At 38.2% G+C, this 19,701-nt stretch overlaps 1 protein-coding gene across 14 annotated transcripts in view; it reads right to left on the bottom strand.

Moving 5' to 3' along the window:
- ACACA (acetyl-CoA carboxylase alpha) overlaps window positions 1–19,701 on the bottom strand; it is a 313,862-nt gene that overhangs the window by 147,538 nt on the left and 146,623 nt on the right. For all 14 annotated transcript variants that reach the window (XM_073235270.1, XM_073235269.1, XM_073235274.1 and 11 more), the window contains 8 exons: window positions 17,838–18,008; window positions 17,357–17,518; window positions 16,843–17,006; window positions 13,512–13,662; window positions 12,644–12,747; window positions 2,797–2,878; window positions 2,200–2,345; window positions 1,248–1,398 (listed from right to left, as the gene is read on the bottom strand). In XM_073235270.1, the coding sequence (XP_073091371.1) occupies window positions 1,248–1,398; window positions 2,200–2,345; window positions 2,797–2,878; window positions 12,644–12,747; window positions 13,512–13,662; window positions 16,843–17,006; window positions 17,357–17,518; window positions 17,838–18,008 (1,131 nt within the window). The remainder of the gene's footprint in view (window positions 1–1,247; window positions 1,399–2,199; window positions 2,346–2,796; window positions 2,879–12,643; window positions 12,748–13,511; window positions 13,663–16,842; window positions 17,007–17,356; window positions 17,519–17,837; window positions 18,009–19,701) is intronic.

The raw sequence follows: 19,701 nt of genomic DNA, 5'->3' as shown, positions 1-19,701 counted from the left end.
AAAAGGGATCAGTTTTCCCCTTACCTTTGAGGTTGGACTATATTTAATTTAGCCCAGAAAAATAGGAATCTATCAAAATCTCCAAGAAACTACAAAGAAATATAATTAGAAAAACCTCTCATGACCTAGCTTTAGAGATTAATAAGTTACTGACTTTTCCTGTTTCTAATGCTTAAATTCATTTTGCCATAGTTAGTGTTTTCACTTGTTTTATACTTACAAATGATGAACCATTTAGCTTTCTCATCCCTATGGATCTATATGTTCAAACTAAAACATCCAGGCCAAAACCTAAGGGTCATTTTTTTTACTTATCTACCTTACCCTTGTCTACCAATTACCAAGTACACCTTCTAAACCTCTCTCAAGTATCTTCCATCTCTTTGGTTTAGGCCCTCACCTTTCTGGCCTGGAGTACTTTAAACACCTCCTAACAGATTTCCCTACCTGCTATACACTGCCAACAAAGTCACTTAAAGCAATCATTCTAGAGACCAGACTTCATGAAATCACTCTTCAATGTAAGATCCTTCAATGACTCCCAACTGCCTTCATAATAATCTAAACTTTTTAGTATGTCCTTTGAAGTACTTCATGATTGCAAATTTTGATTACTCATTTAGTATCTCTGCTTGCCATTTCCCATTAAACCTCAGGCCACTCTCAAGCAATACCAATGTATAATAGTTACAGTTCCTAAATAGGCCATTCTCTTGCTTCTGTGCCTTTATGCGTGCTGCTCCTTCACTTTTAAACATTCTCCCTGCCCTTCGTCCCTGGTGTATTACCATATATCTTTCAAACTAAGATCAAAGTCCCCTCTTTCAGGAAGTCTTCCCCTACTATCCACCCATATCCACACAGCCTCATACCTGTTTGGGTTAGGTGACCCTCTGCCCTCTGTGCTTAGCTCTCTCAGAATTCGTATTTCATTACTTATCTGTTTTGTGGCCCCATTCCACCTACCTCATTTTTCTCTATAACCAGCGCTAGCATGACACCAATTATTCAGTAAGTGCTATTGCCCAGTGTGTATTTTTAGAGCTAAAGATAACTCATCTGTGAAAAAGAAAAGGGTAAGCTTTTTGTTTTTAAAGTCTTAAGGTTTATAGCCCAATTAAGTCAACTGGTGCTTTTTCCTTTTTATTTTCCATTTCATTTCTGTTACTCTTTGGTCCTAATCCATATTGGCAAACCCTTTTCCTACTTTCCCTCGCATGTCCCAGCAGCCCAGGCACCACTCTGACCTCTATCTCAGCATAGCACTGGCCAGCAAACACATGGCCTCCATCTTCCACAATGTACTGGATTAACTTCCCAGCAGAAGGTGAGCGCATCACTGAAGGGTCATTTTCCTTCTCAAACACACAGGTTTTATTGCCAATTGTGATACGATATCTGGGAGATAAGAGGGAGTATGTAATGAGGTGCCAATAAAGCACCTCAGGTTATAAAGGAGAATGATAAAATAATGTCAATTAAAAAAAGAACAAAAACAAACTGAAAATTTAATTCTATACACAAACACGCACACAGGACATTCTCATTCCATCTTTGTTTACAATGCCAAAATTTCCTTCAATAAGGGTCATATTAAATAAATGATAGTATACCCATATAATGGAATACTTATAGAGCTATTAAAAAGAGCAGGCACAACTACTTAAAAACAAACATGAATACCATGATGATGTAACAGCTAACATTTTTTGAGCCCTTACTATGCCCCAGGCGATGTGGTAAGCACTTTACAGATGTTCATTCATTTACACTTTAATTCACTGTCACTACACTGAATGACTGGTGTCATACAGTCTACAATATATATGCTAAAAGAAAAGGTAAGATCCAGAATGGTACCTTAAAGGTTATTTGTGAATGTATTTAAAAGAAAAACAGTATATACATATGTAACTTGTATATGTATGTAAAATTTCTGCAAAAATATAAGAAACTGTTAACAAGTTGGTGCTTACAAAGAGGGAAGCTTATTTTTCATTATCACACTGAAGAGAGATGATGCTTTTAATTATAAACACTTTTTATACTCTTGAATTTTTGATAAGTGGATGTACTTTTTTTTTTTTTTAATTATAAAAGACTACCAAAGAAGGCCTTGAAAAGTCCCAAGAACCAACAACTACTGAGAGGAAAAGTTCATAACAATGACCAGCAAATAGACCTCAAACAGAAACTTACCTATCCACTTCCTCCTTCATGTATGTGGTGTAACTGCTGCCATCATAGGACAAGAGCAGTCCTCCGTCACTCAGCCGATGCACATCTACTTCTACACATGAGCTGTTCATGATCACCACATAGGAGTTGGGGGACTGTCGAGTCACCTGTAGACAATGAGAACCAGAAGGGTCAAAGTCAGTGTGTCCCTTCCAGGTGGAGCCCCAGGAAAAAAAATTTCAGTACCTCTAACACATAGGTAAGAAAGATCTGTCAGAGAGGAAGGAAATTCATGGCACTAGTGCTCTTAGCATCAGTGTCTGTGGGCATGGCTCAGCCCTGCTACAAACAAAATAGGGCGACCTTACATGCTTCTACCTGGTTTGTTTGTTTTCTGTCTCCCTTATTTCTTGGCTGCAATGTCAAGTTGAGGAACAACTAAATCATCTTCATAGAATCATCAAATACTGCTTTAGGCTATTGACACCAGTAATGACTGCAATTTCACTAACACCCAGCCCTGCAGAAACTAAAATATCTCCCCATTTCTTGACCTAAAGAAAGCAAGCTAACAAAGACAAAAGGTTAAGGTGTAGGCTTCAGTGGCATTCAGCATACCTTAAGTACATACTTGACTCCCTCATAGATAAGTTCAACATCCACTGTATTCAGAAGTGTATGAGCAGGAAGGACTTGACCCCTAAAAGAACAATAATGTGAGAGACACATGATTCTAGAAAGTTCTAAAAGTTTTAGGGAATTTCAAAGGTTATTGATTATATACCATTTCCTAGAATATCAAGACTGGAAACGCCTGAAGGACCATCTCTAAGGGACTAACACTGATACATAAATTATGAAAAAGCCATAATAATAGAACATCATGCAGTCATTAAAAAAAAAAGAAGAAGTTTTTAAATATTCTCTGAAACATACTGTTAAATGAAAAAAGCAAGTAAAATTCTCTGGGAACAGTTTCAGAGTATGTAACCATTTGTGTTTAAAAAATAGAGGGTGGGAGGGGGCGGAGCCAAGATGGCAGCATGAGTAGAGCAGCGGAAATCTCCTCCCAAAACCACATATATTTTTGAAAATACAACAAAGACAACTCTTCCTAAAAGAGAGACCAGAAGACACAGGACAACAGCCAGACCACATCCACACCTGCAAGAACCCAGCACCTCGCGAAGTGGGTAAGATATAAGCCCCGGTCCAGCGGGACCCGAGCGCCCCTCCCCCCAGCGCCTGGCAGGAGGAGAGGAGTCAGAGTGGGGAGGGAGAGGGAGCCCAGGACTACTAAATAGCCAGCCCTAGCCATCCACACGAGAGTGCAGACAGTGCATGCGTGGGGTCCTGGATAATAGGGAAACAGGTCAGTAAGATGTGTGAGCGGGCCCCGCAGCTGGCGCCCTGGGGACAAAGAAAAGCGAGTGCTTTTTGGAAGTCTTAAAGGGACAGGGACCCCACAGCCGGATGGAAGCATCCTGGGACACTTAGTCCAGCAGCAGGGAATCTGGGGAACTCTGGGCACTCTAACCCCCTGGGTAGCAGGGAGCCTGGAGGCCCCTCACGGAGATAAATAGCCTCCTGGCCATTCCCCTTCCAACGCAGTTCCACCATATTGGAGCAGCAGCCCAAGGAAGGCCACACACACAGCAACAGTGGAGATTAACTCCATACCAGCCGGGCAAGAATCAGAAGCCCCGTCTGCGCACAGCTGCCCAGCACAAGCCACTAGAGGTCGCTGTTCTCCCAGGAGAGGAAGGCCACAAACCAACAAGAGGGGAAGTTCATCCAGCCGTCACTCGTCCAGCTCTGCAAACTATCTCTATCGCCATGAAAAGGCAAAATTTCAGGCAGACAAAGATAACAGAGACAACACCTGAGAAGGAGACAAACCTAACCAGTCTTCCTGAAAAAGAATTCAAAATAAAAATCATGAACGTGCTGATGGAGACGCAGAGAAATATACAAGAGCTAAAGGATGAAGTCCGGAGGGCGATTACAGACATCCAGAGGGAGATTACAGATGCCTGGAAGGAGATTACAGAAGTGAAACAAACTCTGGAAGGATTTATAAGCAGAATGTATAAGATGCAAGAGGCCATTGATGGAATAGAAACCAGAGAACAGGAATGCATAGAAGCTGACAAGAAGAGAGATAAAAGGATCTCCAGGAATTAAACAATATTAAGAGAACTGTCTGACCAATCCAAATGGAACAATATCCATATTATAGGGGTATCAGAAGAAGAAGAAGAGAGAAAAGGGGATAGAAAGTGTCTTTGAAGAAATAATTCCTGAAAACTTCCCCAAACTGGGGGAGGAAATAATCAAACAGACCACAGAAATACACAGAACTCCCAACAGAAAGACCCAAGGAGGACAACACCAAGACACATAATAATTAAAATGGCAAAGATCAAAGACAAGGAAAGAATTTTAAAGGCAGCTAGAGAGAAACAGGTCACGTATAAAGGAAAATCCATCAGGATATCATCAGACTTCTCAACAGAAACTCTACAGGCCAGAAGAGAATGGCATGATATATTTAATGCAATGAAACAGAAGGGCCTTGAACCAAGGATACTATATCCAGCACAATTATCATTTAAATATGAAGGAGGGATTAAACAATTCCCAGACAAACAAAATTTGAGGGAATTTGCCTCCTACAAACCACCTCTACAGGGTATTTTAGAGGGACTGTTCTAGACGAGAGCACTCCTAAGACTACACAGATGTCACCAGAGAAAATAAAATCACAGCAAAGAAAGCAGAGCAACCAAATACTAACTAAAGGCAAAAAATAAAATCAACTACCCACTAAAAGCAGTTAAAGGAAACACAGAAGAGCACAGAATAAAACAACCAACATATAAAGAATGGAGGAGGAGGAACAAGAAGGGAGAGAAGAAAAGAATCTCCAGACAGTGTATATAACAGCTCAATAAGCAAGCTAAGTTAGGCAGTAAGATACTAAAGAAGCAAACCTTGAACTTTTGGTAACCACGAATCTAAAGCCTGCAATGGCAATAAGTACATATCTTTCAATAGTCACCCCAAATGTAAATGGACTGAATGCACCAATCAAAAGACACAGAGTAATAGAATGGATATAAAAGCAAGACCCATCTATATGCTGCTTACAAGAAACTCACCTCAAACCCAAAGACATGCACAAACTAAAAGTCAAGGGATGGAAAAACATATTTCAGGCAAACAACAGAGAGAAGAAAGCAGGGGTTGCAGTACTAGTATCAGACAAAATAGACTTCAAAACAAAGAAAGTAACAAGAGATAAAGAAGGACATTACATAATGATAAAGGGCTCAGTCCAACAAGAGGATATAACCATTCTAAAAATATATGCACCCAACACAGGAGCACCAGCATATGTGAAACAAATACTAACAGAACTAAAGGAGGAAATAGAATACAATGCATTCATTTTAGGAGACTTCAACACACCACTCACCCCAAAGTATAGATCCACTGGGCAGAAAATAAGTAAGGACACGGAAGCACTGAACAACACACTAGAACAGATGAACCTAATAGACATCTATAGAACTCTACATCCAAAAGCAACAGCATATACATTCTTCTCAAGTGCACATGGAACATTCTCCAGAACAGACCATATACTAGGTCACAAAAAGATCCTCAGTAAATTCCAAAAGATTGAAATTCTACCAACCAACTTTTCAGACCACAAAGGTATAAAAGTAGAAATAAATTCTACAAAGAAAACAAAAAGGCTCACAAACACATGGAGGCTTAACAACATGCTACTAAATAATCAATGGATCAATGAACAAATTAAAATAGAGATCAAGGAATATATGGAAACAAATGACAACAACACAGAGCACCAACTTCTGTGGGATGCAGCAGAAGCAGTATTCAGAGGAAAGTACAAAGAAGGAAGAACAATCCCAAATGAATAGTCTAACATCACAATTATCCAAACTGGAAAAAGAAGAAAAACGAGGCCTAAAGTCAGCAGAAGGAGGGACACAATAAAGATCAGAGAAGAAATAAACAAAATTGAGAAGAATAAAACAATAGAAAAAATCAATGAAACCAAGAGTTGGTTCTTTGAGAAAATAAACAAAATAGATAAGCCTTTAGCCAAACTTATTAAGAGAAAAAGAGAATCAACACACATCAACAGAATCAGAAATGAGAATGGAAAAATCACGACAGACTCCACAGAAAACAAAGAATTATTAAAGACTACTATGAAAACCTATATGCTAACAAGCTGGAAAACCTAGAAGAAATGGACAACTTCCAAGAAAAACACAACCTTTCAAGACTGACCAAGGAAGAAACACAAAAGTTAAACAAACCAATTACAAGCAAAGAAATTGAAACGGTAATCAAAAAACTACCCAAGAACAAAACCCCCGGGACAGACAGATTTACCTCGGAATTTTATCAGACATACAGAGAAGACATAATACCTATTCTCCTTAAAGTTTTCCAAAAAATAGAAGAGAAGGGAATACTTGCAAACTCATTCTATGAAGCCAACATCACCCTAATACCAAAACCAGGCAAAGACCCCACCAAGAAAGAAAATTACAGACCAAAATCCCTGATGAATGTAGATGCAAAAACACTCAATAAAATATTAGCAAACCAAATTCAAAAATATATCAAAAGGGTCATACACTATGACCAAGTGAGATTCATCCCAGGGATGCAAGGATGGTTCAACATTCGAAAATCCATCAACATCATCCACCACATCAACAAAAAGAAGGACAAAAACCAAATGATCATCTCCATAGATGCTAAAAAAGCATTTGACAAAATTCAACATCCATTCATGATAAAACCTCTTGGCAAAATGGGTATAGAGGGCAAGTACCTCAACATAATAAAGGCCATATATGATAAACCCACAGCCAACATCATAGTGAACAGCGAGAAGCTGAAAGCTTTTCCTCTGAGATCGGGAACAAGACAGGGATGCCCACTCTCCCCACTGTTATTTAACATAGTATTGGAGGTCCTAGCTACGGCAATTAGACAAAACAAAGAAATACAAGGAATCCAGATTGGTAAAGAAGAAGTTAAACTGTCACTATTTGCAGATGACATGATATTGTACATAAAAAACCCTAAGACTCCACTCCAAAACTACTAGAACTGATACTGGAATACAGCAAAGTTGCAGGATGTAAAATTAACACACAGAAATCTGTGGCTTTCCTATACACTAACAATGAACCAACAGAAAGAGAAATCAGGAAAACAACTCCATTCACAATTGCATCAAAAAGAATAAAATACCTAGGAATAAACCTAACCAAAGAAGTGAAAGACCTATACCCTGAAAACTACAAGACACTCTTAAGAGAAATTAAAGAGGACACTAACAAATGGAAACTCATTCCATGCTCTTGGCTAGGAAGAATTAATATAGTCAAAATGGCCATCCTGCCCAAAGCAATATACAGATTTGATGCAATCCCTATCAAATTACCAGTAACATTCTTCAACGAACTGGAACAAATAGTTCAAAAATTCATATGGAAACACCAAAGACCCCGAATAGCCAAAGCAATCCTGAGAAAGAAGAATAAAGTGGGGGAGGATCTCATTCCCCAACTTCAAGCTCTACTACAAAGCCATAGCAATCAAGACAATTTGGTATTGGCACAAGAACAGAGCCACAGACCAATGGAACATATTAGAGACTCCAGACATCAACCCAAACATATATGGTCAATTAATATTCGATAAAGGAGCCATGGACATACAATGGGGAAATGACAGTCTCTTCAACAGATGTTGCTGGCAAAACTGGACAGCTACATGTAAGAGAATGAAACTGGACCACTGTCTAACCCCATACACAAAAGTAAATTTGAAATGGATCAAAGACCTGAATGTAAGTTATGAAACCATAAAACTCTTAGAAAAATACATAGGCAAAAATCTCTTAGACATAAACATGAGTGACCTCTTCTTCAATATATCTCCCCGGGCAAGGAAAACAAAAGCAAAAATGAACAAGTGGGACTATATTAAGCTGAAAGGCTTCTGTACAGCAAAAGACACCATGAATAGAACAAAAAGGTACCCTACAGTATGGGAGAATATATTTGTAAATGACAGATCCGATAAAGGCTTGACATCCAATATATATAAAGAGCTCACCCACCTCAACAAACAAAAAACAAATAATTCAATTAGAAAATGGGCAGAGGAACTGAACAGTTCTCCAAAAAAGAAATTCAGATGGCCAACAGACACATGAAAAGATGCTCCACATCGCTAGTTATCAGAGAAATGCAAATTAAAACCACAATGAGATATCACCTCACACTAGTAAGGATGGCTACCATCCAAAGGACAAACAACAAATGTTGGCGAGGTTGTGGAGAAAGGGGAACCCTCCTACGCTGCTGGTGGGAATGTAAATTAGTTCAACTATTGTGGAAAGCAGTATGGAGGTTCCTCAAAATGCTCAAAATAGACTTACCATTTGACCCAGGAATTCCACTCCTAGGAATTTACCCTAAGAATGCAGCACTCCAGTTTGAAAAAGACAGATGCACCACTATGTTTATCACAGCACTATTTACAATAGCCAAGAATTGGAAGCAACCTAAGTGTCCATCAGTAGATGAATGGATAAAGAAGATGTGGTACATATACACAATGGAATATTATTCAGCCATAAGAAGATAACAAATCCAACCATTTGCAACAACATGGATGGAGCTAGAGGGTATTATGCTCAGTGAAATAAGCCATGTGGAGAAAGAGAAATACCAAATGATTTCACTCACCTGCGGAGTATAAGAACCAAGGAAAAACTGAAGGAAGAAAACAGCAGCAGAATCACAGAACCCAAGAATGGACTAACAGGTACCAAAAAGAAAGGGACTGGGGAGGATGGGTGGGTAGGGAGGGATAAGGGGGGGGAAGAAGAAAGGGCTATTATGATTAGCGTGCATAATGTGGGGGGTGGGAGAAAGGGGAGGGCTGTGCAACACAGAAGACCAGTAGTGATTCTACAACATTTTGCTATGCTGATGGTCAGTGACTGTAATGGAGCTTGTGGGGGGGACTTGGTATAGGGGAGAGCCTAGAAAACATAATATTCTTTGTGTGATTGTAGATTAATGATAACAAAAAAAAAAGAGAAAGAAAAGGGGGATTACTCCCTGATAGGATAAAATTAACTGTAAATCAACAATTAATGCATGCTTTAAATATCCTTAATTTTGATCATTTAAAGGATGTCAGATGATCAGCTATGGAAATACATTTTTGTGATAATATTCCTTTCTCTTAAAAAAAAAAGTAGTTCCTGTGTGGTGATCTCCAATAAGTTCTTCACAATGGTATAAAGGGCATATCAAAGTATGGGCAAAGGGTTTGTTTGTGTTTATACAGAGGATCAAAGCCGAATTTGGCTACCCAGAAAACGAATTAAGATACGATATGAAGAAGAACTTCCAACATCAACATCCTCTGGAAGAGTCATTCCAGAAGATGATCATCGAAAAACTTCAACAAAGATCCTGGCGCTGTTGCAGTTGTAGCTGCCACTGGTTCCTGGACTTGCCATTGGAATGAAGAAGGAGATATCTAAGCTGGTCTGTGCATACAGTAAAACACAAATTTGACTGGATCTATACTGTCGGAACACAACCAAGAAATAGGAGTAGTGCAAGTTGCAGTGCTCCAAAATCTTGCGACTATAGACTATCTACTGTTAAAAGAACATATGGGATGTGAACAGTTCCCAGGAATGTGCTGTTTTAATTTGTCTGATTTTTCTCAAGCTACTCAAATTCAGTTAGACAATATCCATCATATCATTGATAAGTTTTCACAAATGCCTGGGGTGCCTAACTGGTTTTCTTGGTTTCACTGGATATGGCTGGTAATTGTAGGTCTGCTTTGGTTATGTAGCTGTATTCCTATTATGTTAATGTGTGCATGCAATTTAATTAGTAGTTTAAAACCTATACATGCTTATGTTACACTACAAGAAGATATGTCAAAGAAATAATCAATCTTCCCATGTTTTCTTCCATCTTCTACTTCTATAGCTTTTCTTCTTCCTTCCTAATTACAACCCTTAAGTAGAATTCGTGCCTCATATCGAAATTACCGAGTATCATAATTCTTCCAACTGGTAAAGATACCTCAAGACAAATGCTGGGCATAGAAGCCACAGGGCATAAATCTGCAAAGAAGTAAAAAGCTAACCTTTTCAAACAATATTGCTTCTCTCTCACTTACCAACTTCACATTTCCCTGTATGGCCCTGGAACATGACTGGTTAGCCAGAGATGGGTAAGATTCCTCAAGGGAGGAACAACCTAAGACAGGCACAGCCGCAGGGGGGCCATCAGGTGAGAAATTGGGGATCAACAGAGGTGAGGCTTAGAACCTCACCCCCCCTGTTTTGAGAGAAATCTTCTGCATCTGTGGATGTTTTGTAGCTTGGATTAATACTTAGTCTATAGGCACAGACCTGATCATCTACATTTGCCCTCTTACAGCACTAAATTATGTTTTCTACCTTTATCTTGCATCTACCTACCACCTCAGCATTTTATTTAAAAAAATAATAGTAATAATAAGGGAGAAATGTGGGATTCACATATAAATTAAGTATAAAAATCAAACAAATAATCATATCTGACTTGATTGTTTATAGTTCATGATGTGTGATCAAAACCGAAAGTTTCTGTGATATGACTGCCCTTGCACTGTTCACCATGTAAGAACTTATTCACTACGTAAGAACTTGTTCAGCATGTAAGAACTTGTTTGTTATGCTTCAGAAGATTGGAGACTGTTGAAAATTAGGCTTGGGGTTGATTAATGATTGTGCATTGAGTCCTCTATACAGAATTTTATTGTTGTTAACAACCATTTGATCAATAAATAATAGAGATGCCCTCTCAAAAAAAAAAGAATAAATATTACCATTATTATTAAAAAGACAAGAGTTAAAATTAAAAAAAATAGGGGGTGGAAAGAAAAAAATATACATGAATATGCTTATATAAATTTATAATATATTTGGAAGGTTAGAGAAGAAACTGGTAACATGGATTGACTACAGGAAAGGAAATGGGTAGCCAGAAACAGGGATAAGAAGGAGACTTTTCAGTATATGCTTTTTTATGCCTTTTGAATTTTGAACTATGTGAACAAATTATCTATTCTTAAAATTAAAACTTAAAAAAAAAGAAAATCCCCAGTACAAATCCATTCTCATCTACTCCTATTAACTGGGACTTTATTTGGGGTCTTAAAAAAAAGGCAGTAGGCCACGGCTGGGTGGAGGAGAAAAGGAAGGACTCTGCCAAAGAGAGCAACATTATCCAGAAAGACCTTTGATAATAATAGAGAGAGAGAATGATAAAGCAAGTGAGGTGAGTTGTTAATAACTGGTGAATCTGGGCAAAGAATATACAGAAGTAGTTTGTACTACCCATGCAACTCTTCTGTAAGTCGAAATTATTTCAAAATACAAGCTTTAAAAATCAGTCTAAAATAATGTTAAAAAGGGGTGGGGGAGCTTGCAGAAATTATGCATGACACATTTGTACACTAATAGGGAAATTATTTAACTAGGTTAGAGACTGCATGTTGAGGAACAGAAATAAGTAAGACTGGATTGGTAAAATGGGCCCCAAGGATATAGGGAGTTGAAAGTCACCCTCAGGGATTTAGATTTAATACAGAAAGGTAATGTGAACTGCTGAAGGTTTGAGACCATAAACATAACAGAGTGGAAGATATTTATCGTAAGGCTTGAACACCTGGGAAATCTCAGTTCAGATTTCTAAATTTTGTTACTTTTCTTCTTTTCAGATACCTCAAAAGGGAGCTGATACAAGCCTAACAACACAGAAGGAAATAAAGTGCCTGTGATTAAAGTGCTTTAAACTGATTAGCCCCTTGGACCATTTCTCCAGGGACTCAAAGGCAGAGCTTAGTCTTCTGAACCAGTGTTAGAAATTAGTTAGTTTAGCCCCATACAGTCTGATCCTCTACTTGAAAGACCGATAAGATCATCTTGAATATCAGTCTCAAGTTTTAATTCCTGAAAGGTACTGCAGGTAATATATGAAATATTCAGGGTTTAGTGCTAGAGAGAAAACATTTTCATCACTAGGGTTTGTAGAGATTTGATGCTTGTACAGGACAGAATGTTTACTTCACCTGGACACATTTTTAAAGAGCTATACAATCTAACTGTGGTGTGAGCTAATTTCTAGGATTTGCAGTTAGAGTCCCAAAATAATTGGCATGAACTCCTATAATCCTCCTCTCCTCTGTCCCCATGGTCAGTGAATAAACAGGTAGCCTTCACAAGCTGCCAGCAACAGAGAGAAGAATAAATGGCTCTTTGAACTTCAGACCTGTACTCAGGACCACTGGTTAGCATACATAGCCTATGAGAAACCAAGCCTACCTTTCTAAGGAGTGGAGGAAGTTAGAGATGCTATTCCGCAGGCTCACATCTGCCACATGAAGAGCCCCACACACAACTCCCAACATGGTGTCAGGTCTCTCTGCCTGAAGGTAAGAAAAAGAGGGCATATGAAAAGCATGGTTACTTGGCACCATGGCTACTCAATTTAAATCAGGTTCAAATTTGCTGTGAAGAAACAGCTAGCATTGAGAATTTCCATCCTTACTGCCCAACTGATATCTGAGATAAAAACACATTTACTTTTAGAATTTGAACAGAGGCTTCATTTGAATAGAGATGAAAACACCTTTCCTTCTGCTTTCCCTAAGATTTCTACTGAGCCAATCAAAGACCAGCTCAAAAATAAGCTTTTGTCACAAATAAAATTAAAAATTTACAAAGACTTGGCTGACAGTCTTAACGAAAAATGGCATATAACCAAAATTTGGACCTTCAGATAACGATTTTATACAAAATGTTGGATAGTTTACAATAGCCCAGCAATTCAGGAATAAATCTGTTGATTTAAATAAAGCCCCTCTCAACAGCACTTGGTAGATGTACAAGTTGATAACCCTAAACCAGACTTAACATTAAATGAGGAAAGAGAAAATATTCCAATCCCTGCATGTCTCTCTTCAAATATACCCTAGGAAGTATCACTAGAACATTTAAAATGACTGTGTAACACAGGCACAAAAACTCTTACAGTATTAAAATTACACTGACTCCTAGATTTCTCCAAGTATATCAAGAACCACTTACATTAGAATCAAATAAATTTTATCTGGTGATATGGACTCAGCACACCCAAACCTATTAAAAACAAAATCCCAGAAGCTATTTGCACAAGTGAGAAAATACACACCTGTACTTTTTCTGATATCAGTCTGTCCAGCCAGCCAGTATCAATTCTATTCAACTGAAAGCTCTCAGTCTCCAACAATTTGATCAGGTATTCAACTGTAGTTCGAAAGTCTCCCCGAATAGATAGCTCCTTCAAAGCCACCACCATATTTCTGGCAGAAGAACAGAAGCAGATCTGTTTCAGCAACAAATGTTTTAGTGTTTTTCAATCATTGTAAAGAATCATTTCATTCCTTTGGAGTTTTAGGAGGGCGGAGGGGCAGACACTTCCAAGAACAGATGAGGGTACATATAAAAATGTGCTTATTCACCCGTGTTCCAGATAGAAGAATTTGTAAGAAGTCAGTAAACTTAGGAGTTCTGCCTGATTAACTACCATAGAGCATCAGCAAACCACATACATTTCATTATATAGTGTACAGAACAAATTATGTATAAACTAGCCTCAGTCTTCATTTACTGGGTGTCCATTCATTGCTGGCTAAATAGAAATAGGGTATCATTACCTCCTTATACCTTATTTATTTTATTAAGGTATAATTTACATGTAATAAAATACATTTATTTTAAGTATACTATTTAAGGAATTTTGACAAATAAAACAACTTAATTAAAAGGTCTTTATGCAATGGGGCGACTGGCTAGATATAGTCAGGCATCAGCCTGACACTGCATGTGAGAATGTATTTGTTTTTCCAAGCTGTACTTTAGATATCTGAAATGACAGCCCATAACTTTTATCACTTCCCAATTAAGTATAAAATGATCTAATTTTAACAAAATTTCAAATACTATGGGTTTTTTGCTTGTATATTTCTATCTAGTGTCTATCCCACACAGCTCAGGACCTTTGACAAACATTTATTATGTACCTTACAGACTCAAAACACATACTAGGTTCATAAGGGAGAGAGAATATAATACAATCATCGTTTTCAAAACACATGGCAGAGAGTATCATAAATGCCAGTAGAGATACAAGCAAAGTGCTGGAGAGGTTCTAAGGAAGGAAACAATCTACCTCCTTATGAGTTCATGAAGAATGTGGAATCTGACATGGGATAAAAATATAGCTGGATTTATAACTGTGATAGGATTATTATTCCAGGTGGTCCAGACATTCCCTCAGTCTAGAACATTATTCTATTTCCCACTTCCACTCTTTTCTCTATACCCTCTTTTGGCCTGGATTATTCCTATATGCTTTTCAGGCATCAGACTAGATATCACTTCCTACTGGAAAACCTCCCCAACCCTCTCTAGCCTGAGTTAAGTGATATCAGACTAGATATCACTTCCTATTGGAAAACCTCCCTGACCCTCTCTAGCTGTATGCTCCCATAACACCCTTCCGCAATGCCACTATCACAGACAGCAGCTAATATATTGAATTTAATTGCTTATTTGTCTCTCTTCCTCTGGATTATAAAGCTCCATGAGGGCAGAGACCCTATTTTGGTCCTCATTATAATATTGTCATAACTACTAGATATTCAGTATATATTCATTGAATGGAGTGAATGAACAAATGGACAGAGATCAGCAAGAACAAAGAAAGAGGGAAGAAAACATGGGTTGTGTTCAGGGAACATTATTACTGAAGCAGCTCACGTAAGGACAGGAACTAGTGGCAAATTCATTCATTCAAAAATATTTACTGAACGCTTGTTAAGTTTAGGGGACACAGCAGTAAAAAAGATAGACATGTCCTGTTCTCATGTTATTTAAATTATGATTTATGGGAAATAATGATACAAATATGGGTTGGGGCTATTCTGGAGAACAAGAATATGAACACCAAACCATGTAAATCTAATGTTATGAAGAAAGAAGAAACAAACTCTGAGCTGAAGAACAAACTTTTTGCATGGTGTCAAGAAGCAAGCTTATTGTAAAGACCATATTCTTAATATGTTAAAAGTTAACCTAGTTAGCTTTACATGGTAGAGGAAAGTACAGAGCAGGTTAGGAAGTAAGGAGCAAAGGCTTCTCGACCAGGTCTTAGGACAGGTCCTGTAGAAAATACTCCGTGGCCTGCCTAATCAGGACTGTGAACCTAAATACCAATAGAGATCACTCTGGGAATGTAAAAGAGTGAGGCAGAATGGATGGGGGCTATGTGAACTATTGAGTTCTTACTTCCTGTAAAAGCAGCAGGCACACAAAGCTTCATTTAACTTTTGCCAAATGGAATATACAACCAACTGTGGTCATTATCATCCCATTTTTTAAGAGAAGGCAAAAATCTATTTATTTCACTCTCCCAATTTTTAAGTACTGGGAATTTAAGAAATTTACACCCTGTCAGTCAATCAAAACACATCTGCAGCTGTGACTAGTCGGAAAGCCACTAATTTGCAAGCTCTAGTGAAAATTTTCTCCACTTTGGCAAAGCAGGATATGGCTGTGAAAGAAGAAAAAAAATTCAACTTCACACTAGATGTTTTTCCTGGAAGCACTGCTTTAATTTTTAAAAACTCCACTTACAGTTTTGAGTAAGTGAGAATTACAGAACACAAAATAGGAAAAAAAATAAAAGACTTCCTTACTTTTAAAAGCATTATTAAAAATCAACATTGTTAATAAATACTATTGATTACATAATCTATATGTAACATCCCAAAGTCAAAGGAGTGTTATTAAATGCTTGGTACAAAGAAATAGACAAAAACCAGAAAGAACTAGCTCAATATTGGATAGTCTAAAATACCTAAACTGTCAAAATTACCTCCTGGAGCTATACTTTTCTGGCAAGTAAAACTGCCATTAATTTAATATTGAATGTTTATAATGTTTAATAAAATATCAACTCATAACACTTTTGATATACCAGTTATACATGTATAAGCTTTGTGTATATTTCATAGCACACTGGGGTCTCATATGTGGACAGCTCCCTTATACCTTTTTCATGTAATAAGTAGTTTATTATTTTAAATGACTATAGGGCATTTATGGCTATACCTTTATTTTGATGACAAATAAGAGATCTTATCTCTGATTTACACAATGCCAAGTTCTTGGTCAAGAAACTATCTGTTTCCATGGAAAAATATGATTTCTTTAAAGCAATCAATTTTATAAGCTTATCAAAAACATTTGAAAACAAAAACAGTTGAAAAGCTTCAGAACAACTAACAGAAAAGCATCTGCCAAACACTGCATAATTTAACACATGAATGCAAGTACAACTGAAGATACATTTCTTTCAAACGGTTGTTCATATTAGTACTTCTGTGGCAGGTAAATGATTCCCATTCTCATGCTCACACCTTCACAGAAGATTAGCACAAATTAATTTTTTTAATGCAATCAAATGCTATTATACTCACGAAATTGCCTCCTCTCTGTTTTCTCCCCAGGAAAAGCAGTGACCAAACTGAGAATCAGCAAATTCATGAAGTCCCCCTGCAGCAGCAACACTGAAGTAGCCCCAAACGTTCTTATTGCTGCGGAAGTTCAGTTCCTGAACCGTTCCTGAGCTGGGCTTAAAACCCTGTTAGAGAGTGAACACTATGAGTTTCATATTGCGTTTCCAAGGAAGACAACATACATATATATTCATTGTTTAGGCTCTCTGGTAACCCCACATAAAAGCAAAAATGACAAACAAAACTCATAAAGGTTTGAGAGCCAACGTCCAGTGCTACAGACCCACTGAGGCTAAAGGTGAATTAAATGACCAGTGGAGCAGTGATCATTTACTTGTCTGCTCTGATGAAATCTCTATAAATTTCCCTCTCCAGAGGAAGCCCCAAGGTATTTCAGAAGTATGCGCTCAAGATACCATCTTAATATTAAAGTTCACAGGGGAAAAAAGTCTAAACCTTTTAAGTGACAGGTTACCTCATCTGGATTTTCACTAGTGATCCGAGCAGCAATAACATGGCCTCTTGGGCAAGGAACATGAGCAGAATTTTCAAAATCAATCGGAGCATCGCCCCAGGGAGATACCCCATACATTATACGGATATCCTTGATTCTGTACAGAGGGATCCCCATGGCAATCTGAAAGATAATACAACACACAACACTCATTTTTTCAGTTACTTTCCTTAAAATGTGGAGGCTATCAAACTGCCTACAGATTTCTCACTTTAGTAGCTACTAACTAAGACTTTAAAAAATATGGTATTACTAGATTCACACCACATCAGGAAAACCACCACACATATCAAAACCCATAGAGGCACAGAGATGAATGTTAGATGAGACTAGGAAAATAGGTGCTTTTCTCATATCAGACTCTGGTTAAACCAGTTTTTCAGGCACCTTGACATTCCAAGCTTCTCTAGGCAGCTCTTTGAGCCAAAATCAGGTGACTCACCTGGAGCTGTGCTGCAGGCAGGTTGACATCAGCCACCATCTCTGTACAAGGGTGCTCCACTTGTAGTCGAGGGTTTAGTTCCAGAAAATAGAAGCTTCCATCCTGGCTGTAGAGATATTCTACAGTCCCAGCACTCACATAACCAACCATTTTGGCAAGTTTCACCGCACACTCAAAAAAGAAAGAGAAGCAAAACATAAGTGTCTTACCTTGTCCAGCTGGTAGACCATTACTTATCTATAGCTTCTTCCTGACTCAAATATCTTGTGTTTATAAGAGTCACCAAAGGCTTTTGACCACACAAATTTTATCCTCTCTGGATGTTACACAAGATCCCTGGACATGGATGACAAACTCAATTCAAAGCTGGGGGAAATCAGTGTTTTTCACTTGGGATTATGGGCAACCTCACCCTATCAGGCATAAGTACATGCATGCAAAAAACACTGTGGCAGAGTCGTCGTTGTGCCTTGGTTTCTAGTATTACTCCTAGAAACATGGTTGTCCATGTTAGAAACAAGCTAGAGACTAGACTTTCCAACCTCTTTTATAGGTAGTGACTAAGTTTTGACCAGTGTAATATCAGCACTGGTAAGTGATGTGTATAATACATGAATCATTTTGAAAAGGAAATTGCTTGTCCTCTATTCCTGGCTTTCCTCCTTCTAAAGACTGGAACATGGTCATGATAGTGCAAGCCAGTTTCAACCATGCAGATGAGAAATACTAAGAATGGCAAAACAAAACAGAAAGAACCTGAACCCCAAGATAGCCTCAGGGAGCAGAACTGTCCTAACAGCTCTGGAGAACTCATCTCAGATGATGGGAGGGAAAAAAACATCTACCTTACCTCGATTGTTGTAATTTTTAGATCCTTTATTACAACAGCTGACTCATACACTGATCAATACAGAAACTATGAAATTCAGATAGGATGCTACTATTTAAAAAATTAAAAAATATGATACTGGCTTAGCAATAGGGTAGTGGGTAGCCAGGATACAGACACGACAGACTGGAAAGCTGGTGGCCTCCTTGTTAGGTATACAAAACATGTGGTAAACTCTCCTGGAACACAGATTACACACCAAATAAGCCCTAAGAAAAATGGTTATAGAAAGTTAGAATGTGAAAAAACCAACTGCTTTTGTACCCCACAAGCAGAATACTAGATTCTCACCCTGAAGCAACCCAGTGTTAAAAACAAAATTAAAAAAAGAACAGGTTGACGCAGTGTCAAAGACCAAATAAAAGAGAAGTTAAGAAGGGGTATGGTTACTCCTACCTGAAGCTGAGTGGAAGCAAACAGTCCAGAAACTTGCTAAGTTTTGAGGAAATTATATTTTAAACAAACCATAAACTTGGCCTTCAAAAGCCTGTAACTGATAACCGGAGTAATCTTTGTGGTCCCAATCCTGCAGGCAGGAGGGGAGCTGTGAAAGCTCTGCCAAAAAAAGGCATGGTCTTCAAAGCCCCAGTGCAGAGAAGACTGAACAAGGAAGAACTTCCTAGAGAACAAAGCCAGATGCTTGAGGGACAATGTACAGGGATTTACTTGCAGAGGGCAGAACTAGGGGCAGCCAGAGGGCTAATTAAAGTATAACTCCACAACACGGCAGGACATCATTACAATTCCTGCCTAGGAGGATCTGATGACAGCTGTGAACCAAAATAACCATTATTTATTTTTCATTCTTCTTTTTATCCAAATGGAAGTTATCCTGTTCCTATTCTACCACTGTATACTCGGTGTATATGAGAAGAAGTAATGAATGTTAAGGAGTAGAAAACTTGTATTTTAGGTCACTGGCCCATGAAAAGCCAGACGACTACACTACTGGAGATCTTGGACTTGGAGCTGAAC

Source organism: Manis javanica, chromosome 4, assembly GCF_040802235.1.
Source record: "Manis javanica isolate MJ-LG chromosome 4, MJ_LKY, whole genome shotgun sequence".
In the NCBI taxonomy this organism is placed as follows: Eukaryota; Metazoa; Chordata; class Mammalia; order Pholidota; family Manidae; genus Manis; species Manis javanica.
This window is presented reverse-complemented; position numbering and strand designations above follow the sequence as displayed.